General features: G+C 32.4%; 3 protein-coding genes across 4 annotated transcripts; 1 reads left to right on the top strand and 2 right to left on the bottom strand.

The window, feature by feature from the left end:
• Positions 1-3,595: 3,595 nt before the first annotated feature.
• Positions 3,596-14,223, bottom strand: Taf2 (TATA-box binding protein associated factor 2). Its single transcript, XM_013326873.1, has 19 exons — positions 14,018-14,223; positions 13,892-13,946; positions 13,651-13,814; positions 13,243-13,459; positions 12,838-13,070; positions 12,372-12,549; positions 11,889-12,158; positions 11,676-11,816; positions 11,191-11,471; positions 10,533-10,772; positions 10,029-10,278; positions 9,382-9,544; positions 9,104-9,273; positions 8,542-8,755; positions 7,904-8,105; positions 7,187-7,451; positions 5,271-5,447; positions 4,280-4,414; positions 3,596-3,879 (listed from the first exon to the last, which is right to left on the bottom strand). Exons 1-19 carry the CDS (start codon positions 14,059-14,061, stop codon positions 3,649-3,651), a joined length of 3,630 nt encoding a protein of 1,209 aa, XP_013182327.1. The 5' UTR covers positions 14,062-14,223; the 3' UTR covers positions 3,596-3,648.
• A 362-nt stretch (positions 14,224-14,585) lies between these two features.
• On the top strand, positions 14,586-20,035 carry LOC106128505 (uncharacterized). The gene is made up of 7 exons (XM_013326926.1): positions 14,586-14,908; positions 15,143-15,282; positions 15,776-15,935; positions 16,255-16,473; positions 16,715-16,873; positions 17,038-17,172; positions 18,154-20,035. Exons 1-7 carry the CDS (start codon positions 14,768-14,770, stop codon positions 18,310-18,312), a joined length of 1,113 nt encoding a protein of 370 aa, XP_013182380.1. The 5' UTR covers positions 14,586-14,767; the 3' UTR covers positions 18,313-20,035.
• A 948-nt stretch (positions 20,036-20,983) lies between these two features.
• Ntf-2 (nuclear transport factor-2) lies at positions 20,984-24,882 on the bottom strand. 2 transcript variants are annotated; one of them, XM_013327008.1, is made up of 5 exons: positions 24,639-24,882; positions 23,954-24,025; positions 23,447-23,545; positions 22,500-22,641; positions 21,316-21,398 (listed from the first exon to the last, which is right to left on the bottom strand). In XM_013327008.1, the coding sequence occupies exons 1-4, from the start codon at positions 24,744-24,746 to the stop codon at positions 22,531-22,533; spliced, it is 390 nt and encodes a 129-aa protein (XP_013182462.1). In that variant the 5' UTR covers positions 24,747-24,882; the 3' UTR covers positions 21,316-21,398; positions 22,500-22,530.
• Between the last annotated feature and the right edge of the window lie 59 nt (positions 24,883-24,941).

Genomic DNA, 24,941 nt, shown 5'->3' with positions numbered 1-24,941 from the left:
TTTCCAAGACATGAATGTTAAATCTCTTTCGAATATGTACACCACAGAAACAAAGATGTGGCAACCCTATCATACCACGTGCCTCTGTGACAATTTGAAATAACAACCCGTCTATACGAGTATATTTCCCTGAAGCAGTAATTAAATTAGTGTTCGATAATGAGTGTGTAAAAAGAATTTTTGATTAAATATTTCATTTTAATAAATACTTTTTTTAATCGATTAACATACACAGACAAATTATATTTCTTATATGTACTGTTACCGAATGCTTAATGTGAAATTTTCAAATAGATTTTCAAATTATTCGATATAAAAAGCTTTCGATTAAATTTGCAAACAATTTCGACTTTATACATCGGTACAATATCTTTATTTTGATCAGGTGCCATTAAATTGCAAACGAGTTAATTAAAAAAAAATGTTTTTAATTTGATTTTTTAATTTCATTTCCAGGTCATCAACTTATACGTCAATTGTGCAATGTAAACAGTATTAAAATTAAAGCAAGAGTTTGCAAAACTTGTACTTCTAATAATTAAAAATTGAACATAAAAAGTCGAAATACAACATCAATCGAATGCACATTTAAAATATTATTTTATGTATAAGTAGAACAAAATTGTTGAATTAAATTGCGTAATCTTTAATCCAAACTTCATTCAGACCCGTTTAGAATCCGTTTCGTTGTATTAAACATTCATACCATACATCCAGTAACCGTGGATTTCTGATACCAAAATCTTTATATAAAACATATCGTCATCTCTGTCACATTTTTCGACGAAACAGAGATATCAATATGTTTTAAGCTAGGATTTTAGTTTCGGAAACTCACTGTAAAAAGATAAATTACTAAATATATTATCGATTTGGTCATGACTTTGTTCAAGCAAAATGTTACTAAACTAAATAATAAGCGGTTAATGATTCTTAATCGAAACATTACGACACATATTATTATGCACATAGATTAACAATTAATGACGTCACTACGATTCTTTGGTATCGAAAACTTGTGAGACATTATTATTAAATACTCCTTAAAGTGCTTATAAATATTAACACTTGTTAAAAAATCTTTAAGTATGCTTTTTGTTATACTAAATTATAAAATTAACCTAAAAGTCAAATTGAAACATAATTGAATTTTTTGGCGGAATTCAAAAATAGAAAAAAATCTTGACCCATCCTAACACTGAGGTTCAACGACATTTGGAATTATAATAATACAAACAAAAACACTTTGTTTATGCCCAAGTTTTTGTTTTTGGCAAACCATATCAAGTAATTTATATATCAAAAACATATAATTTCCAGAAGTTTCCCAAAAATATAATATCTATTGGGAAATAATGTTTACCCAAGCAAAACTGCGCACTAACATTGGACGTCGAATTATTTATTATAAAGATTCAAAAATCACTTACGTGTAAAAAGTGTAAGCATCTTAAAACCACTTTCATTTTTTTTTATTTTTCTGCGGTCAATAAACTGAACAGGTTTCGTCATATGTCCAAAAGCAAGGAATTAATCAATTTAAGTCCTTAACAATTAAATTATCACTAATACTAAATACAAAATTACAACGAATGCTTTTGTCCAGTTGATAGAAGAGTAATCGTACCTGATGCAAATATATTCTCAAACATGTTGTTTGACATGTTTTTTCTTGATAGAGATCCGCGTTCCAACGTTGATTATGTCTAACACATCGAAAATTAGTAATCGAATATGACAACTCTATTCTCATCGGATAAACCGTCTAACCTCAATTCATTTTAAAAGACAATGCTACAAAATATTATATAATGAAGTTTAATACGCTATGCCTAACGGAAACATGATTCCTGACATTCGAGACAAATCCGTCGTGTCAAATTACTCAGGCTACGCGGTTTATGCTTGAAAGCTTGTTGCTGCTAGGATTTCATTTAGCGTTTGTTTAAGTACTTTAAATTGAATTAAAGTTAATTGTTACCATCGGATGTGTTGGCGAATGGTACAAAGTAAAAGAAGAAAAGATCGAGTGTGCTCCTCAAAGTACTAATTAGTTTCATAGTCCATTAAACATTAAAACGTTTGTCTGTCATCGTTCACTAAGGAAACATATCCATACTACGTAACCTATTTTTTTAGTTTTTTCGACCCTTCCCTCCCCTCAGTGACCACTCATAGTACATGCCAAATCCCCCTTTATTTAAAGTTAGCAAATAGCTACTGAACTAAATAGCTATTTGCTAACTTTTTCTTTCTGAGAACACTAACTCAAAAACCCTTAAAAAGTTATAAAACAAATAAAGCTATATCAAAATAATAACCCTGATAATTAAATTGTAATGCAATCAAACTAAAAAGTTCTCACGTTTTTTGTTTACCTGCGATATTATATATATATAGTGTTTTAAATGCGAGCTTTAGTAACTAAAATTATTAGACTTTGGATCTACATGGATTAAGTTTTCGTTATGTATTTGGTATGTTACGTTGCATTTATTTATTCTAAAAGTTCGTATAATTTATAAACACTTAAGATAAAACCTTGTATTTTATGTTTATTTGGTTTTTAATACGGAAATAGTATGGCTTCAACAATAAAAAAACACGAGTCAATACAGGTTTATTCAAATTTTAAAATTAACTATTTAATTAACTAACTAATTCACCATTCAATGTGTACAAAGTGTAAATTGTAAAAAGTTAACAAATATATATATATATAAAAGAAAGTCGTGTTAGTTACACTATTTATAACTCAAGTTCTTGAGCGGCTTACTGATTTGGTTGAAAATTGGTGAGGAGGTAGCTTGGAGCCAGGAGACAGACATAGGATACTATTAATTCATTTTTTAAAATATTTTTTTGCATTTACGCCTTGAATAGCAGCTTTTTATTTAACTTATCTATATATTATTATAAGTTTTTTTATATATCCACGCGGACGGCGTCGCGGGCGACAGCTAGTATTATTTAAAAAAAAAAACTGTTAATGACACTAAGCGAGAGTAAATTGAGTATTTTACACAACTGAAAACATCTTAATTATATAAGATTTTTTTTAATAACAACTTTGTAATATACAAATTTTATTATGGTTAATTTTTCGAGCCAAAACAAGGCAAAGGATTCCCTTCGTTCCCGCAAAGTTCAAACACTAATACGTTCAATTGGATTTTGTCGGCATTCGCAGCGAGCTGATAGGTTTATTGCCGCTCGTGCGAGGTTCACGTTCAATCGATGTTAATTATCAGATAAAATGTAACAGAATATTCAAGTATAACTTTACAATTAATTGATTTAAAAGCCGTCTTCAATGTTCCTATCGTATATACAGATTTCGATACTTTTTAATAAATGTATTATATTATATTGCAGTAATGGAAGGACGACATACTAATATTTTTTTTGTTCAGCACAGACGGAGTCGCGGGCGACAGCTAGTATTTGAATAATTAAGTTTTGAACTTGCGTTTACCTCTATGACAAGCCGCCTTTTTGCGAGTTGATCAATTTGAATAGTAGAAAAAAGTGTTGAATTTTAATTTTATTAAGGAGAAATAAATACGAATAAATGTCAAAATTTATTTATTTTACTTATTAAAAATTGTATCTTATCTATTATAATGATTTATTCTTAAATTAATTAAATTAGAAACTCATATTCGAGGGCATAGATGAGTGGTCTTCAGAGGGACTCTGGCTGGAGCTGAAAGAGCTGAGAGTTTCGCGCGTTTCCTCTTTTATCTTGAGATGTTCTGTGGTGGAAGGCGGCCGCGGTGCTAACAACTTGTCTTTATCTTTTGATGATTTATCTTTGCTGCTGTGTTTGTGCTTGTGTTTATGTTTGTGCTTCTTCTTTTCCTTCTTCTTTTTCTTTGCCTGTGAAAAATAAAATTTTTTACATTCTATAAAGTATTTTACAGTACACAGTAGTCAAACTGACAGTTGTTTTTTTTATCAGAACACTAACGGTCGCCCGCGACTCCATCCGCGCGGAATTAAAAAAAAAACATAATTAATAGCCTATGTGTTGATCCAGACTATATGTATGCAAAATTTCATCCGCTGCCGTTTCAGCCGTTCTGGTGATACCTACAAAGAAACATCCTTCCATCCAAACATTCACATTTATATTACTAGTAAGATTAATAACATTGTAATATTTTATTCGTAAGGGGGCAGTGTTTATGTTAGAAGCGACGTCTGTCTGTTTGCTGTCGTCTCTCAGTCTTCTCAGGTGAAATGAACTCAATAGATTTTTCTCGATTTCTTAGCTTACCTTAGGTGCTGAGAGATCATGATGGTCCTTATCACGTTTGAACATGCCGGGCTCGAAGCCGACCGGGCCCGAGCTGCCGGGGATGCCGGGCAGCGGCACCGCGTTGTCAGATATAAACTCGCGCTTGTTCTCCTCCTGATATAAAAACATATACTTGTTTTTTTAACGAGAATATAAGACAATATATAATAAAAAAATTAAAGTGTCTCACTAAAGTAAAAAAAAATCGTAATTCTTGAACATGATGTATTCGCGTTACGTATAAAAGCCTTATAAAATTTTAAATTATTTGTCTGTTTCTTGCTATCTCTATTTTTGGTGAAAGGATTAAAAGGGACAACAATATCATTTATACGAATATATCGACGATAGAAACCTACAATAACGCGCACAAATGCCTTATTCAGTATTGTTTCATACTTGGAAAAATTAAAATAAAACCTTTTTGCTGTGTAAATTTTACGTTTATATAATAATCAGCAATAGTTTCGCAAAAATAACTTTCTTTTTAAAACTACATACAATTCACGTTCAATTAAAAATTACTGAGAGTAACAGAAAACTGACCACGGATTTTTATAGGAAGAATTTTATGAGGTTGTTTTTAAATCTTAAATATGATAATTAATTAAATTTTATTGCTAACGTTGAATTATGTAATTTGATATATAGATGCCCTGTATACTTAAATAAGGTCGACTGGTTTTTACCTCAAAAGTTATTTTATGTACTTGACAAACTTATTTTCGTTTGTTGTTAAATCAAACTATTATGACAAATATCGTCATAAATAAACAAAAAATAGTACAAAGGCAGGTTACCTGATGTTGAGTACCTCTGAGTCTTACCCTGGCATTTTCAAACAAGAATTAAAGATTACCATATCAGACAGAGAATGGGACAAACAGAAAAAATTCTTATGTTTTCAATACTCTCTATCCGTCGCCTCCCCAATCAAATCAAGTTCTCCCATTATCCTTATAATACTTACATTGTAGTTTCTTAGAGGTATATCAAGGACGGACACCACATCGACCTTGACATCCTCTTCCTTGATACTAGACAAGGGCACTGGTAGGACGTCATCTCGCAGAGGTCCGAGAGGCTTGCTGTCTACGGGCATAGGCACCACAGAACTGTCTACGTCCACCTCCATCTTTATGTTATCCTAATAAATAATACATTAATATGTACATTTTTTATATCATAAGGTGGCAAAGTGAGTGGCCACCTGAAATCGCTGAAATAGCGAAGTGACCGTTGCCATAGACATACGCAATTGCATATGCGTTGCTAACCTTTAATCGACGGAGGAGAGGATGCACGGAAAGAAAATATTTTCCCTTTCCATGCATCCTCCCATCCGGAAATTCCACTTCCACTTCCCATCCTTTCCTTATAAGAAAAAGGGTGGGAAAGAAAAGAGGATTAAATTAGACCTCCGGGACGCACACTCATCAGATTGCACGCGGGATTGCTTCCACTTCACGCCTGTCTTCTGTGTGGTCGTGGTATTTCACCGGGCTAGCCGGTACAATTCGTGCGAAGATGTTAAAGCGGGCTCTACCACTGTTACATATGTGGTAATAAAAATCTAATTTATTCATCTTTATTAAAACATCAAATGTAATTTAATTTAAATGCCTTTAACTTTTCTAAACCACAATTTTTCGCATATGCTAATATTTTAGTAATTTCATTTCTCATGAAGTGATTAAAAGATTTTTTTTTATAACAAGTATGTTAACTTTATATTAATAGGTATATAATAACTTTATATTAGTAAAATTCACTTTGATTTAGCTTTTTTATATTATTATGTACATTAAGTAGCAATTGCCGGCTCGTGCGGTCAAAATATTATAATAAAAAAAAGATAAATATTCAAATAAAAAGGTGATAAAAAATATTTAAATTACGTGTCGTTTTTAACGTATGTGAGAACGTATCTGTAATAACTAAAGCGGTTAGGTAACATTCCGGTTCTTGAACTTCGATATAATTGAATCAAAATTTAAAATAGCGACGTACTTTTATATCGATATTACTAATAATTACGACTCCGTCCTCACATATGATAATAGGATGTTATAAAACCAAAAAATAAATAATAAATATACAGTAAAAACTTCATAAAAATATGTAAAAGTTCTTAAGAATTATTTGATTTATTACGAAAATAGTTTTCAAAGAAAACTCATGTTACCAATAATCGCAACTTTTTTTAACAAGCAACACAATTTAAAAAACCTACAACATATAATTTCTGTTACCGAAGCATTAATATTGCTATGCCTTAAAATTATAAATCATAGAAAGTTCGCGTTAACCTACTTTATAGGGATGCACTTGGACTATTCGATATTTTTATCGATTAAAATGCACTATTTGTATTACAAATCGATTTATCGACAGTACGATTTTGATTGAATCATCAGAATAAACAAGTTAGTAATTTAAGACACACATCTAGACATAATTTACAGAATTCCATCTGGCTCTGTTCTGACACACATATCCAAAAAAAAAATCAAGGCAAAATAGAAACTGAAAATACTTAGCAACCATTTGCATAATTTTGAACTGACCAAAAAAGAGGAGGTTCTCAAAGCGACTTTTTAAAACATAATTTTTAAATATATTAATATTTTTTTTATAAATGAACAATGAAGTATAGATTCAAAGCAAACCGTAGCACATCCCTATGACGTGTGGTTATTTATGGCGTGACCGCTGTACAAACATTGTTAGCAAAAAAATAGGAAATTGCTTTTTCATCGCGTGTTCAGCATGTAATCACCTTTTTCTTTAATGATTCAAAATGAGGGCAATAAAATTCACTGCGAAAATGTGAAATAAAGTTTGCTACAATCTTATTCTTTTACTAAAAAAAAGAAGAAAACTAACCTCTGTAATAATTTCTTGCTTAATGACCGTTTTCGTTTCCAACTCCCTCATTCGTTCACGTTCTCTTTCCCTTTCTCTTTCTCTGTCCCTTTCTCTCTCCAGTCTCTCTCTTTCTTTGTGATGCATCTGTTTCATCATGGCCTGTATTTCGACAAGAGGCACACACAACGGCCTCTTTAGTCCATACAATGTGTAATAGAGATCAACAAGATCGCAACGAAGTCGCGCATCGTTCGACAACTGACAGTTTATGTTATTCCATAATCTGAAACAATATATATATAAATAAATTTAAAATAGTCTAATGTACTTATTAAGTTTCCTACACGGCGATATACTGGTTTTATTTCCCATTAATAAACATTAATACAGTAGATTAGTTTAAAGCGAAAAACATGTTACTTATTTAGAATCAGAACTCTTTTCAATCCAATCGAAATAAAAAAATCTACAACGAAGGTACTTTGAATAATTCAATTCGTGCGCATTCATACGAGAGTTTTTACGTTCCCGCGTCATTAAGTTACTTTTTACAAGTTTGTGTATTTTTTTTAATAATATAAGATGGCAAAGAAGCAATCGGCCACCTAAATTCGCCGAAATAGCGAAGCAACCACCGCCCATAGACATAACGACGGAGAAATCTACTTCTCTTTCCCGTCCCTCCCATACAAGAATAAGGTGGGAAGAGAAAGAAGAGTAAAAATATGTACGTACCTGTGGACAACGGCCTCCGTGTCGAGGCGGTGTCGCTGCGCGCGCTCGAAGGGCGGCATGGTGACGAGGAGACGGGCGAGGCCGTGACGCACGCCGGGCTCCGGGTCGCTCTCCACCGCAGTCAGCAGGGACGCCAGGTCCTCCGCACGACCGTCCACACGCACAAAGTCCACCAAGCACTCGAACGCCGCCAAACGGACGTCTAGTACAGCAATTTACATCAACCGTTTAAAAAAATACTTCGTACCGGCATACCACAGTTCTATGCTTACAATTTAACACTAAAATCTAATTCGATTATCATCAGGACAACTGACTAAGTACACCTTTTAAGGTGATTGCAAGATTTTAGTGGCATACTGGTTTTTTTGGCATTGTTGTTCAAAATGTTTGATGAATACCAGGTGCAAACCTCTTACTTTACATATAGGGAAAGATCTGTAAACTGGCATAGATGAAGAACAATCTGGAAGAGCACAATCTACTGATCAAAGTTTTTTTTTATTCTACATAGATGGAGTCGCGAACAACAGCTAATTTGACATAAAACTTGATAATTTCGACTGTCGAATTTAAAATTATGATTTTTTTGGTAAAATATGGTGCAAATAAAACGATCACAATCTTCTTCATCTTACCTATATACTGTCCGTACTGCGCATATGCTCTAAACACGGTGGGTATACTGGGTAAGTGCCCGCACTGCTGCAGGCGACGTATCGCACGCAGACAGCTCACAGTCACCGTGTTCTTGTAGCACGGCAACACTTTCTCCAAATTCAACATACGTGTTATCTCTTCTAGAACCAATTTTGTGTCCGCTGATAACGAATCCGCGGTTATTGGAGCACCCTGTACGTACAATTACTTTTTAAAACTAATTGCCAACAACAATACATCATACATGTTGAGTCTGGTAAAAGTTTCTCTCTTATCCAGGTTCAACATTTACATATAGGAATATACAAATAAGAAATAGATTTTGAACCTGTAATAGACAACAGATTACTTCTCATATAAATTTTTTCAAAGTATGGAAGTAAGGAAATATCAAAACTGTTCAAATAGTTAAAATAATTAATAAATGTGTTAAATATCCATTGTATAATTTAAATATGTAAAAGTAAGTCATCAAAAAGATAATTACATAACCTCCAATATGAAGCCTGATTTAATAAAATATTTATAATTGAAACTTACAGGTTGCAGCACAGATATGACAGGCGTTATAGTTGCCGCCAACGCGTCGACCAGCGCCGCTCTATAGTAGTTGTCAGAGAAGTGATTCTTCGAATTGTCATTGTACTTGTACAGATCGAGAAGAAACCTGACCACTTCCGGAGGACAGATACCATGGATATTTCTTAAACCTAATGTTGATAATGTTCATTTAGTCGAGTTATAATGTAAAAGATAGTGTTGCCAATTAACCCAATATAAAAAAGTCGCTTTACATTTAATTAAAAATACATATTTACCAGCCATAGCAACAGGAATGGTTTTCTGCAAGAAATAATGCTGCAAATTGTCAAAATTATTCTGTTTGATGATGTGAGGGGCTGCGAACGAGCCGAACATTTTTCGGAATATCGTCAACATGGCAGGCGGGCCTGCCCACGAGCTTATCATTGCATTCGCCACCTGAAATATAAAAGGAAATGTAGCTCAAGAAACAATGGGTTAATCCAGCTTTATTCTATATTTTTATGGTGAGAGTAGTGCCACAAACTAATTGCCTTTGACCGTATTGTTGACTTCTTTTTTCTTCTTCCCTACATAGGACAGGTAAGACTACCAAAAGAAAGCTCTGGCCATCACATCTGAGTATTGCTAGAAAAGCCGGGCAGATCAATCAGACTAGTTGACGAACTGGTTGCCCAACTGGTCTCACTGTTTGAATAACATAAATCAGCTTAGCGTAAAGATTCACTATGTTATTGGTACAGGCATTGTTAGTTCAGCTAAAATATAATATTTCGCTAATATTAAGAATGTGTGTCTGGCCACAACCTCTATAAACAAACTCAGTTTAGAGAAACCTCTGTAAGGGAGAAAATCGCGGTCCCTTAGACTCTCTCTTATCCAGAGTCGTATAGCTCTTTAATTTGATGGTTAAACAACATACCTTGGTCAAACAATGTGCAGCTCTACACCTAATCTTGTAATACGTCTGTTCATTCTCTATAGTATCGGTGAGTGCTTTCCGTGTGACGGGCTCTGGGAAGGCGTGCAATGCATCAATAGCCTCACTCTGAGCGGTGACGTCACGCTCGTGACGTAATTGATATTGCCACTGGTAGTCCGGCTGAGATATCACTGTTGACCTCAAGAGTGACATCTCCGGGTCCAAACGGATCCAGAGTACTGGGGAGTCACTGAAAAAATGTTTTTCTTAGTTCATGTTTATTGTACTATTGGATTTGATTAGCCCCAGAATAAGGAAAAATATTATCAACCATGTGATGTGTTAAAAAATATTATGTTCTCTCTTTAAAAGAAAATATAAAAAAGCAAATACATATATGCAAAATTTCAGCTTAACCATTCAGCTAAAAGTGGATCAAATTGCATTTGCAAGATTAGATGACAAACATCGGGACATGTGAAATTAAACTTGTAATAAACTTACTCCATAGCCGAGAGATCCATATCAACTTCCTCTCCTGTACACAGAGGTATCTTCTTCTTCTTGTTCCTTCTGCTTTTACTATGGCATGTTATATCTGCCTTCACAACTGTGTTCTCGATCTGAAGTGTATGCTTAAATGTACCATCTAATTCCTGAAGTTGTACCATTAAAGGTCCTACATACTTTCTTATACCACGCTCATGGACGCTGTCTTGTCGTATTTCAAGTTCCACTGTATTCCTGTTTAAGAAAATTAATAAATATTATCTACCTTTTTTCCCTTTTCCTTACATAGGATCAAAAAAGTATCTTATTTTACATTGCATCTTTATATAAAATAGGATACTAGTGGATAGATCATATCAGGTCATAATCTGATAAAGATCAGACGTCACATATGAATTTACTCCTAACTATATTATCTTAAATAATACTACAATAATATTGTAAAGAGTAATGGTTTGTATGTTTGTATGTAAAAGATAAACTCAAAAACAGAATTAATTTAAAAAAATCTTTATCTAATAAAATGCTACTTTATCCCAGAATCACATAAACTATATTTAATTTTGTAAAAAAAGCAAGGATAAGATGCTACTTGAATATACAGAAGTATTTGAACATATATTTAGTTAAATATAATATTTTCGAGACTTACCTCTTCCGATTGAACAAAGAAGTGAGTTGGAACTTTGCATGGCCACTGGTTCTGACCCACTGATCCACAAACACGGCCATGTCTTTACCGGTCACAGTAAATATAGCTTTTACGAAAAGATTGGTAGATAACAAGAGATGGCCCCAAAGACCACTGCCAATCTTAGTGTTTGCAGCATTGGTGGCCAAAGAGAGCTGTTTGTTGAACACTTGGAGGAGGAGTTCTTGACCGATTCGCTGCTCCAACATACGTAGTACCAAATGTGATTTCTTTCGCATTACCTAAGTGAAAAAAACAATGTCTTATTTCCAAAAAAAATAGTTTTTTTTCGACTGCATCTCAAAATCCAAAACACTGAAAATTAAAGCCAATTTTTCTAACAATTTTTTTTTTACTAATATAATTTAATTTGCCATCGGTTCTCGTAGCGAAGACACTTACATACGAAAAAATTATAATGGTTTACAATATGTTAAAATTCTCACCTCAATATACCGTGGCGACATAGTATGCACATTGCGAACTGGGAAGTAGAAAACATCCTTTGGTTCTACACGAGCACCACTGGCAGGCGGCTGCCAAGGGTCGAGTACAATCCCTCCATATTGTTCTTCATAGCCCACAACCTATGTTCCAAGAAATTTTATATATTATTTTTGAATTAAATACATTTTAGAAAAATATTAGAAAAATATTACCTCTTGCAATTCCTGATGAATCCAGTATCTGTATTCATTATTACCGAAACACTTTTTAGAGTACAGTCCGCATAGATAATCAGGTATCCCTTTAGCAAGCCATAAGTCAGACCAATTCTGCATTGTTATGAAGCAACCGAAGAACTGTTCCGCAACAGCTTGTGCCATCGCTTTCCGGCTAATGTATATCTGGTCGATAATAGCAATTGAATGGAGTAGATGTGTGCTTAGTATCGACATTGTTGTATATGCACATGCATCATCTTCTGTCTGAAAATTAAGAAATGTTATCATCAAAAGTGAAAAGTGAAGTTTCATTGCTAATGAAATTATTGGAATTGTTGGACATGATACATAGTAACTTATTTCAAGACAATATGACATGGAAAAATATCAAAGTTTCAGTGTTTGTGGTGATTTCTCATCCTAGGACATCAGAATAATATATAAATCTAAAGTTTTTTTATTATTTCTTACACTTACCTCATCTACAAACACTTGCTTGTAACATGGATAAGGATATCTGGTAGATAAAGTTTCTTCATAAAACTCAAAAGCTTCATGCAAATATCGGACAGTATTTTTAAGAATTTGCAATAAATGTGGTAGACAGTAATGTGTTACTTCATTCATGAATGGATCAACATATGTTTCAAAGGGCCTGGAAAAAACATTGACAATGACGACAAAGTTAGCCCTTAATGCGACGAAATTTCGTAGCAATAAATGTTTTTTTTTAGTAGTCACACTTACATAATTGTCTCTAAACTTATTCAGTAGATTTTTTTTAATTAGTTGTTCGTCACACTGAACACCATCAAATTAAGGGTTAAGAGGTTTGTTTTCTATTAAATTATGTTTTTTTTTGGAAATTACAGAAAAGAGCATCAAATTATAATTAAAACACAGTTTATGGTTAATGTTAATTCTTATGTAAAATATACATTACCCTATAGCAAGTGCGATATTGGGAGCACATGCTGGTGTATTGACCACATAATGGAATGTTTTTCGTCTATGGTCCGGTGTGTACACCACATCTAAAAGTTCTCCACAAGACACCGCTGTCAAACTTTCATCTACTGTGAACTCCAGTTTCCATGTGCAAGGCTCAGCAAAACTGTCCACACAGGGAAACCATAGCCGAGCTGAGTGACCATATGTAAACATATGAGCCGATTTCTACAAAAAAGAATTATGTGTTACACTGAGGATATAGCAACTGATCATTGAGTAACAAAAGATCCACTACACAAAAAGCTCTATGTATTTTTATAAGCATTTATCTAATAAATACTAAGAAAACACTGTTTTGTTTTTTATAAAGTTGAATATCACAGAATAATTAATTTACCTCAGTTAATGATCCTTCCCCTTCAGGCACAACAAAATGCAAACCACCCTGTGGTGATTCCAATGAGAATTCAATTCCAATTCTCAATCCTCTACCTTCCCCGACTAAATGCGCTGCATCGTCAGGAACTTGGATATGCAACTCTCCTGAATTATGATCAGGATCAACTTTCTGTGCGGCTGATAGATGATATCGTGAAAAGGTCTCCAATGACCTCCTGTAAAAGTATCTCAAGTTGATTCTCTTATTTACATATTATGACCATAAAAAGCTTTTAAAATTCTCAACAGTATCAACACCAATGAACATACAAAATCATTTTTAAACAAAAAACTTTTAAACTTTTTACTTTAATGTTACTGTTGTAGTCGATACATTACAGCTTAAATGTTGGTTAAAAAAACTCACGTATTGGGATCTGCTTGACATATGTCCAGAAATGGGTCGCAGTACTGGAAATTGGCTTCATATTGATCATTTAAACACACTCTGTAAATTCGGCACTGCTTCGCGTTTAAACGAATAAATCTCAAGTTATCTTTTAAAGGTACTATTGTTAACTCGACAAAACCCTAAAAAATACAGTAGGTAAGGTACATAAATTAGAAAAACAAGTAACAAATAGGCACCAGATAATATTTAAACATACAATTATACTTCTTCTCTCAAAACTAATGCCAGTTAAGCTCAAAATTTGATGGGCTGTAAAATGAGATACAATTGTTAGCATTGGTTATGATAAATGAAATGTATAAGAGTAGTAAAAAATACTTATAATTTGAATGGGCGACAATTATCGCCCGTCCGTTCTTTCTTCATTTTTATAATAGTTCATATACTGCAAATTATGACATTTTAAAAGTGATTTAAAAATTATAATTCAGAATGCTGGTAAATTTATAGTTACAATTATTGTTATTTGATTTTTTTATTTCTAATTCGATGACATTGATTATCGTCAAATGTCAACTGTCAAGACCAAAGTCAAGAAAGTCACTAACCGCTCACAGATGATTAAACTTAAATTTTCTGTGAGTTTCGTTTGACCTGACATGCCTTCCTTGAATTTCATAGTTGCACGACGGTTTGCGATACTCTGAATACCGCCCAAAATTCTAGCGAATTCTATTGTCTTTCATACTATCACATTACTTTCCATTTAAACTTGCAAGTTACAATACGAAATTCAAATTGAAATCGTAGACTTCAATGTTATTTTTAACTGGATCAAAATTTTAGGCAATATATATTTAATATACTCTTTGATTTATAGTTTGATTTCACTTCTATCATGGCAACATCTTATTTCAAAAATTATCTTTGGGGTCTGTGACTCTGTGTCTGTGGTCTGTGGCGACAATCTGTCAAAATACGACAGGAATGAAAGAAGTAGAACTTGGGCTTGTGATTAAAATTTATTGCTATACGAAGATCGTATCCTAATAATTTTCATTCAGTGTATGAGTTACATTATTTAAGTATTTTAAAACAGTTTACATGTTTGTTTTTAATTTAAGTTGTCAAAATGGGGGACCTGCCTTATTTGACTTGTTTGGTTTTGTACATATTTTCTTTTCAAATTATAGCTACTAATTCTCGCACCTCTAATATTTGGAAATTGGATGTTGAAGAAGGGCAAATCATTGATGGTAGTAAGTTGCCGCAGGTTAGTAAAATTTCAAAATATCGTGTTTTATGTAACTTGTTTTTACCATGTGTACAAAATTCATTGGTGTACATTTGACCCTTTTTAGACTTGGTTACTTAACTAGTTAGCCTTGATTTCTTAAGAAATTTTACTTTAAGGGAGTTTAACTAAAAAATGAACAATTTAATTTTTTTACCTGGGTACCGATTTAATTACAAAACATATACAACTAAACAAATACCTACATTTTAGGATGAGACAGACAAATCTAAAATAACAGAAGAAGATGCTGTTTTCAATATAATTACATCCACTGTGTATTATGGAAATACTTGGACTAAGCATGGCTTTGACATGTACTGCACAGACTGCCAAGTTTTTGACCAGCAAAGGTAAAAATATATCTTTATCCTACTTTTCAATACACATTTAAAAAATAAGATATTTGATCAGGTACAATATACAATAATTGATAATGATAACAAAAACATATCCGAAAGATAATACAATTTATTGTGGTATTGTCAATAACATAATAAAAGTTTTTAATCTGATTGGATTAGATATATGAATTAAAACCAAAGAACAAGCAATACTACTAGTGACAAGTAGTTAAATTCTCCTTTCACATCTCTGCTTAGATTATAGTGTTTTGTGGGTAAAGTTAAAATTACTATTCTTAAAATGTAACAAAATAACATTATTTATGTTCACCATTTTTATGCTTTATACTAACCAAAATAAAAATAAATATAAGTATAAGTATATATATGTAATAAAAATGTAAAATACACAGAAGACATTTATATGAATGTGTGAAGATGAATTGAATGATTTATTCCTATAGCTCATGCAATGTTAAGTTACTTTGATACATTGTTTCAGGAATGCAATGGATAATGTTGAAGAAACACCTTCAACAGAAGGCAACGGGGACACAGATGAAGAATATTTGGACTGTGGAAAATCTGTTAACTTCACATATTATGATAATTTGGTTGGGGTTGCACGACGGCATAGACATCCTAATGTTCCCGAACCACAGGTGAAGTAATGAATTTTCTGTGCTAGCTATCCCCCATGACTTCATCAGCTAGATATTAAAAATAGAAATAACAGAACTGGCCTATGTGCTGTTTTAGATGATAAATTATTGCTATTCCTAATTTCAACTAGATCATTCAACCTCTATGTCACTTGCAATAAGCTTTACATTCTTACAAAAGTAAAGATGTGTGCCCCAATTATTTTTTAAGGTTTTTTTTTAAGTTTTTCCTCACATTTTTTTCTTCACATAGAACTTGCTCAATACATGATTGTGAGTGAAGAATTTATGTTAATTATGTAATGTATTAATTTTTCAGGTGGCTCTTATATTCACAAAGAAAAAGTTATATAAAAATAGTGTATCAGAGTTGGATATAAATGCATTAGAGAAACGTTTGAAAAAAGCGAAGAGAGAAAAACCAAAGTCTGTACAACTTTATAACCAGATTGGGAACTTCTGGAGAATTAAAGGCGACACTCGACAATCTATAGAGTGTTTCCGACGCGCGCTCGCAGTCTCGCCTTATAATGCAGAGGTAAATACTTGAAGTCAACAATACTTTAATACTTAGAAGAAATATAAAGTTATATAATTTAATTTGCATAACACGCATAATTTATTGTTAGGAAGTCAACCATCACCGAATATAAGTTAACCTGATCGATAGGTTTTCGAGTTTTTTATCATTCTCAGAAGTGGTTAGAAAATAATAATCCTTGCACTGTATGATGATGTTCTGATGATGCCGGATGTTCTACAAAGTGATGTTATTTTAGGTGTTGCTGAATCTAGCGCGGGTACTGTTCACGCTGCAGTACCTTGATGACGCCATTTACCTAACAAGGCGCTCGCTTGAGGTGCAGCCGCCGGACCGCAGCGCCTGGCAGCAGTACTTCACGCTGGGAGAGATATTCAAAGCATATGGACATTATCAAGTAAGTTAAACTTTCAGCACTTACAAACTGAAACAATAGACTTCCACAATAAGATTAGAAATAATTATTTAAAAAATATTTTTATGCAGGTGCCCATTGTCTACAAATATGTTGGTTGTTTTTACATATTTTTTAAATTAATTGCGATTTCTTTCTGATATCAGGAAGCTGCACTACACTTGAAGCACACGCTGGACTTGCGGCCGGACTTTGAGCCGGCGCTGGCCGCGCTCAAGGATATTGAAAACATCCCCGAGGCGTCTGTGCATGTCTATACTCTAATCATCATCGTTTGCCTGGTAACAAAGTCTATTTTATATTTATAGTCATCATCATCAGCTCACTATACGTCCCCACCGAGGGGCACGGAGCATACCCTAAGTTGAGGGTGATTAGGCCATAGTCAACCACGCTGGCCAAGTGCGGGTTGGTTGACTTCACACATATCTTTGAATTTCTTCTCAGATATGTGCAGGTTGCATCACGATGTTTTCCTTCACCGTAAGAACGTCGGATAAATGTACATATGTAAATCGGAAATCGAAAAAACACATTGGTACATGGCGGGATTCGAACCCAGGACCTGCAAATTGCAAGTCAAGGGCTTGACCACTGAGCCACCGACGCTCTTTTATATATATTTATAGTATACTTGTACAAAGAGTTTTTTTTTAAGCTGGAGTGTCTGTTGTGATATGTAGATTGTCGGCCTATGAATTTGTTTATTATTGAAATTTGAAGTAATAATTAAATCTACAATATTCGACGCTGCTATGTATATTGCATAATTCAGTATAATGCACACATTTATAGATTATAATTCATTATCAAATACTTTATCAAAGTAAATTGTTTTTGTGATAAACCACGTGTTTAAATAATCTTTAAAAGTAGATTATATTATTATGTTATGATATATTAATGGTCGTATATCTAGTGAGGTTGACAACCTACTTTTTTGTCATTGACACCGTGACCTTTTCATGGCAGTTACGTTGACCATAGATATTGAAATACATAATCTTTGATGAACTTTGTTTTGTGCCAAATTTCAATAAGATGTTTTAAAATGTTGCGAGTTATCGTCTCAATATGTGAATTAAAACATATCCCAAGGGAGCCATACACATTTCCGGGATCAAATATAGCCTATGTAGTCTACATCTGTGTTCCAAATTTCTTCCCAATCCATTGAGCCGTTCTGGAGATACCTTCCAACTAAACGTTTGCTACATGACTTTATAATATTAGTAAGATTATACAATAGCTGTATCTTGTAGGTGATGGGAGTGTTACTCGTGATTCTGTCATCGGTGGACCACGGCGTGGAGGTGGAGGAGCACAAAACTCAACGACATTTCAACAGAGCAATGGCCATGCGGTCGCTGCGCGGTGTGGCCATGCCCGGCTCACGCGGCAGGAAGAAAGGTGGCTCGTAAGACACTCACACGTTCGGGCCTGAGTTTTTAATCGAAAAATGTGTTTGTGTTTTATTTTTTGGTGTTAAGAAGACTTAAATTGTTGTTTTTGATTTTCAACGACACTAATTCGATATGGATGTTTTGAGTTTGATGTTTGTTTTGAAATTTAAAAAATATGTTGATTATTTAAATTTGAAAATCCTAATCCACGGTGATATAATGACGACGAATCAAAGGTGATTACGGTACTTTTTATTTGTTTTTTTATTTTATTTTTAATGTACCGCCACCTATTTCGCTACTAACCGTGATTAACATCGCCACGCAAAAAGCTTGCTACGTAATTATATTTTCTTTACGAGTACTGAGTAAAACCTATTGTAATAATATTATTTCCACTACCAAATTGTGTTAAAATGTTACCTGTGAAGCTTCAACAACTATTGATCCTTCGAACCGGATAAAATATTTTAACTAATAGTATTTATATTTTATTGCTTTCCTTATAACTGAATATCGAGATATTGCGTGATTGTTTTCAATTTTGTAATAAGCCATAAAAATTACAATAAAATTAAATCGTTCACATTTCTTGTTACAATAACATAACTTAATTATAAAAAGCACTTGTTTTTAAAAGCAATATGTTCTTATTTAAGTATTATTTAAGCCGTTTTAATAATTTTTTAATAAACTTAATTTTATTTGTGAAGACTATAAACTCAGGCTCGGAGTTAATAGAAACAATCTATCGCGTTCTTTGTGCGTTGTGAAAGTGAAAAATGAAAACTTAAACATGTACTTTAGACATCCGGTGTGACTCGAATCAATACATTATAGTACTGTTCTGTTAAAATATTAATTTAAAATACGATAACATACTTTAAAAGTGCTTTTCTTTTACATTAAAATTTGTGGGTAGTTAAAAATTCTTTGATAAATTCCTAAAGAACATGAGTTGCGTAAAAAAAATATTTGCATTGCTGCCGAAGATGCTACGACACTAAATTGTTGATTATGATCATTGTTTTTAATTTTTATTTTTAACAGAACAGTACATTTTTTGCCACAACTCTTTGTTACTATGAAGTTCGAAATATGCGCATTAACTTAATTTTTTGTAAAATAATTCCCCTGTTTCATCTTGCATATTCCGTTTAAAGGCGCACAATATTTTCATAGCCACAGAAACAAGGATCACTGGCGACTATAATTATCAGAGGCTACAAATAAACTGTTAATCTTTGAATGTCATGATTTTGTCATGTTTGATTTTATCTCTGCTTCGTAGAGTTTTACAATGACAACAATATTCGGAATTATTTTTATAGCAGATTAAAAAATTTGCTTAAAATCATATTAACAACATTATTTCTAACCTCCAAACGGAACTTTTCCGTCTCGTTGATTACTTTGTAAGGGTGATATCATATTTACAAAACGCTTTTAATAAGCAATAAGATTTTGAATAACTATTCGTAGCTTTTTTGTATGCGAATAATTAGGCTCGTATTTGTCCCCAATTTTCAATTATTACGTAGCCATTTTTAACATCAATTTATTCGATGTATTAACTTTGACATATTTGAAATGAAAATTGTTGGCTCTTGATCGTGAAATTATTAAAAAAAATAAGTCAATTGATAATGATTTCAACTATCCCGATAAATTAAATAACTTTATCAGAGTCAATGATTCATATTTTCACAAAAAAAGAGATAAATAGGCATGATTGATGTTACAAAAATATCGATGATTTCATATGCCAAGAATATTTGAAAAAAAAAATTGTTTTATCAAATTAAAGACGAACATAACCACATGCGAACCTAGATAAGTCAAAAGCCAAGTGAGCGCAATATTTTTCTCGCTTATAGAAATTTCTCTCTGAGTTTCTTGCTTATTGGGGTGATCCGTCAGGCCCGGTCAATGACTCAATAGAGGTTTCTAGCTTATCAAAGTTCGGCTGTATTCAAAATAGTTAATAATTGTTCCACATCGATTATTTTGATATCACAATAATAATAACATCGATAATTTATCGATTGACATCGGTCATCCCTATGTGAACCGGATCGCATGAACCATACGTTGGGTGTAACTTGTGCAAGCTAGTCATTCACTTAGACAAGAGCGCGGGGCGCGGTGTGTATCGTTAGTAGTGCATGCAAGTAACTTGTTAAGTGTTCGTAGCGTCTAAGGATTTATTGAGAGTTGCAAGTCTTAAATTCTGAGATTGGTAAAAAAATGTACCTGTTTTCAGTGTTTCTTTTTGTTAATTTTTGACTATTTATTACTTAATACATGATTGTCTTAGCATCGATTTTGTAGTTTTGTTTTATCCCTATGTAAATTTATAACGACCCCTTCGTGACACGGAAGTTATAAAACCTTAAGCTTTAGAAAAATTAACACGCTCTTTTACTCCGGAAGAATTGATTTTTTATATTAGCGCTGGCAAATTAGCAAGCGGCTACCTGAATTCGCCGAAATAGCGAAGCGACCCCGAAGATAACCAATTAAACTTAATCTTATCGATTTCATTACTAAATTAAGTACTCGTTTGCTGCAGTCGATTTACAAACCAATTTAATTTGGCATCCCATATTGATCTAAGTGGTAAAAGAGGTTTTTATAAGTTATACAATTTTTTAGACAGATGTAAAACTAAAATAAAACACAATTATTAAAAAAATTATAATGTATTTATTACAAAAAGTATACATGTAACTGAAAGGAAAGTCTCGCCATTATAACTGATTAAGCTGACAATTCATTCAACAAAGCCAAACTATTAAAATCCAAAAACGAAATTCAGCTAATAATGTGAACTATACAAGACATTTCAAATTTTCCAATTTAGATAATAAAACGTGTGTATCTTATACCTAGATAACCAAAACAAGATTACATATCATAGCGTGATGTTTGGTACTTATAGTTTGATCTAGCTCGACTCAAATTATTGCTTGAAGAGAAAAGCGGAGTATTTAGGCGACGTCGTGGATGCCAAGGCGGAATATGTCGTGCTGGATGAAGAACGTATCCCCGAGGGGTTTTAACACGAAGCTTTGCATGTATGGGTGTGGGGGATCCTCATCACACTGTCGACAAAAAAAATAAACATTACAACTTGCATATTATCCAATTATTAATTACATATTTCTAGAAACGATCGAGTAGTTCCATTGATGGAATAATGGTCAAATGCTGCTGAAAGCAATCCATAATATACTTGTAAGATCAAATATGACATAGTAACTTTAAAATCATACAAATATTGTGAAAGTTAGCAATTATTCCTAACCAATTTTTAAAATTGCTTGAGTTCTATTATTGATGTCTTTTAGATAAGCTTATCAAATCAACTAAATATGTAATTTAAAAAAAAACAATTAAAATAGCATCCAAGCACTGGAATGTTATTGAAGTAAAAACTTTAAATTGAACTCACAATACAATCAAAAATCACAATATACAAAATCTTTGAATTTTTATTTGTTCAATTCATGTTTGGTCATTTTGACAAGCGATGTAAATATTATATGCATCATTAAGGGCAGTAAGGTCACAGACAAAACACACAGAAAAACCTACATCTTTTTTACATATGTCATGTTAGTTATTTTTCTATAAAATCTTTTCTTATATAAGATTTACAAATTACTATTGCATACTAGTATTAACAATATTAGGATTTTTTAATAAAATATTTACATAAACCAATCATTCAACCAAGACAAAAAAAAAGAGAAGAAAAGTCTTGCTTATATTTAACATGAGTATAGTCAGATCTAGACAAGTGAGTGTTCAAGAGACCGCAATATTTTTCTTGTTTATGCAGGTTTCACTGTATATGTAATAAATAAATTTAATAACTTGCAAGGTTTTAGGAATTAACAATGGGATACATTTGGGCACTTGTTGGTTATTAATTAGTATAAATAAATTATTGAATATTTACACAAGACATAATTATACAGGAACAGTTAACAACATAAGTTAGCATAGATTCATATTGAAGCTGTTCTATTAGATTCATGCCACAAATTGCAAACTGAATGAATATGTGCAAATGTACAATGTTACGCAATCTTAGTTTGATGAAATTAAAGAGCTTAAATTGTAGGGGGTCGAGATGTTAATACACTACATGGGGTGGATTACACAGTTGTGGTAAGGGCATACAAAACATTTAATCTTACTTTGTCGCTGTTTGTTGATAAAATATATAATTTAAACATCATGAAGAGCCAGCCTGAACATATCATGTTCAACATAGAACGAGGTTCCTATTGGCTTCAGTACAAATGTTTGAAAGTACCCATGAGGCTGATCTTCATCTGTCTGTACCGAATAACAAGCTCATGAATTTCATTCATTGATTGTTATTGATTTTATGCCTTTATTTTTATTAAACTGTCAAATAATATACATCATGAAATGTACTTGTAGCTATCTATGTCATCTGTGCAAAATTAGAAAAAAAAATAGTACCCTATGGGTTAGATTGTAATCTATATCTGTTACGATACAAATATGTACCTTGTGTACACATCCATACAAACTTGCATTTATATTACTAAAATAGATTACAAAACCTATCTCTATGTTTCTGAATAGAATGAAGCCAATGTATTATTATGTTTTGCTATAATTTGTTTTTTACTTGTTGAACTGTGATAAAGTTTGTTCAACAAATAATAACAGACTAGATATAACTGTTGCTATGGATTACGAAGTGTCAATATATTGTAGACATAATAAGTTGAAATTAATTATATAGTTTTTACCTCTAGGTTATCTACAAATGATTATATTAACTTTTCAACCACTGAGTAAAAATTTAACTTTTTTTATTGTTGCCTTTCAAAATACTAAAATATCCAAATCTGAGACAGGTTTTTTCTTTTCTTTTGACAATGTTTTCACATAGAATTTTGTGTGAGTTCGCATATACATATGTAAAATCAGACACTAAATTGATTATGGTCTACCCATGTTTAACACATTCCATGTCTCTAGGGGATTTTCAAGAAAAGAAAATAATCTGACAAATCATTGGCACTGAATGTGTTAAAAGCTGGAGTAATAAGGGGTATACACTTTTTTTTTTATAAGATATTGAAATAGAGTAGTAAGAAAAACTCACCTGGAGCCTGCCAAGAACATTGATCAGAACACCACCATCAAACATTGGTTGGGAGTCTACAGATGTAACCAATCTTGTAATTTTTTGAAATGCCAAGCTCTGAAATGAAAACAAAAATTAATGTAGATTACTCCATGCTGAAAAAATTGAGTATCTAAACTTTAAAATAAAACGTGTGATTTAACATAAAAAACCTATAATTTATCTGTCAAAGGTTATCACAATTTATGGTAATGTTAATTTCCTTCTAGTAATATAAATTAACTTTGGTACATTACCTTAAGTTAATTGCACTGAGTTTCAAATATTATCTAATAATTCACAGTGACCACATAAATGAAAAGATCCTTCAGACAACTATAAACTACCCACACTGTCCATGAAAATGATTATGATTATAAGTAATGGTCATTACATTTTGCTATATAGAACCAAGCATAGAAATAGCAATGTTATTTATATTGCAATAGCTTCTAAAAATATAACCATATTATTTATATTACCCACATTTAGTTTTTCCATGATTTTCACAGCACCTTGCAATTGAACTCCCTCAAAAGTCATGAAAGATGTTTCTACCTGTAACATAAAAAAAATTTAGTTAAGATTCCAAATCCTTTTGGGAGGAAATATGAAAATAACTGTCATGTTTACAGTTAAGAATTACATCTTACTTTAAATCTAATTTTTGATCAGGAAGCAATTTACTGAATGAGTCACCTTTCTTGCAACATATTAATCATAACAACATTGTATTCATTCATATTCCAATAAGATTTTCAAATATTGTTATGAACCAGTATATTACTGTTTAAAACACGCCAGATTGAGACTTATAATATATTTATTTTACTTATTACAAACAATCGGCACACACCACTAATTCTTAAGGTACTTACATTTTGTCAATAAAAACTTAAAATTGCTACTGAACAGTAAAATAATAAAAATAAATTTAAAGTACATTTTTAAAACTTATAGCATATCATTGTTGTTAATGAAACTCTTCTTCTGCAGCTGTCATAACTTCGTCCGTGGAGCTATTTTTACAGAAAAAATGGACTTAACATGTTTAGGCGGGAGAGTAGTAATTAACCTTAAAATAAAATTTACAATCCCGGAATGTGAAGAGAATTGTAACTAACAGTTCTTAGCTAGAAGATATAACGAGATATATTTGAAATGAACTCACGTTGTACATATTTGCTAGGCTTGCCCGTTGTGCCGGATCATCGAATAGCGTATAGTACTGTTGAATAAATCCTTTTCCGATGGCATCGTATTGAGAGTTTAGCGCCATTTATATAAATATTTGTGATTTTAGACTCTTCACAAAGAATAACTTGTTAATAAAATCTTAATTTGCAGGCCTTCGTATTACTCTTGCGTAGCCTTCACGCCGAAAAAATATGGCAGAACCAGTGTTACTATGTCTAAAGACCATTCAAAGATTGACTGATGTTGCTATTAAAATAATTTATTGAAGTTGTAATTC

Source organism: Papilio xuthus, unplaced genomic scaffold (assembly GCF_000836235.2).
Source record: "Papilio xuthus unplaced genomic scaffold, Pxut_1.1 DF828780.1, whole genome shotgun sequence".
Lineage (NCBI taxonomy): Eukaryota > Metazoa > Arthropoda > Insecta > Lepidoptera > Papilionidae > Papilio > Papilio xuthus.
This window is presented reverse-complemented; position numbering and strand designations above follow the sequence as displayed.

Coding starts and splice junctions, on each gene's coding strand:
- Taf2 (XM_013326873.1), bottom strand. CDS start 14,061: ATGAAGAAAGAACGGACGGGCGATAATTGTCGCCCATTCAAATT. Junction 13,071..13,242: donor GGGAAGGATCATTAACTGAG/GTAAATTAATTA, acceptor TCTTTTTTGTAG/AAATCGGCTCATATGTTTAC. Junction 3,880..4,279: donor ATGATCTCTCAGCACCTAAG/GTAAGCTAAGAA, acceptor TATTTTTCACAG/GCAAAGAAAAAGAAGAAGGA.
- Ntf-2 (XM_013327008.1), bottom strand. CDS start 24,746: ATGGCGCTAAACTCTCAATACGATGCCATCGGAAAAGGATTTATTCAA. Junction 24,026..24,638: donor GCCTAGCAAATATGTACAAC/GTGAGTTCATTT, acceptor TTTATGTTACAG/GTAGAAACATCTTTCATGAC. Junction 22,642..23,446: donor ATGTTCTTGGCAGGCTCCAG/GTGAGTTTTTCT, acceptor TATTCGGTACAG/ACAGATGAAGATCAGCCTCA.
- LOC106128505 (XM_013326926.1), top strand. CDS start 14,768: ATGGGGGACCTGCCTTATTTGACTTGTTTGGTTTTGTACATATTTTCT. Junction 16,474..16,714: donor TCTCGCCTTATAATGCAGAG/GTAAATACTTGA, acceptor ATGTTATTTTAG/GTGTTGCTGAATCTAGCGCG. Junction 16,874..17,037: donor AAGCATATGGACATTATCAA/GTAAGTTAAACT, acceptor TTCTGATATCAG/GAAGCTGCACTACACTTGAA.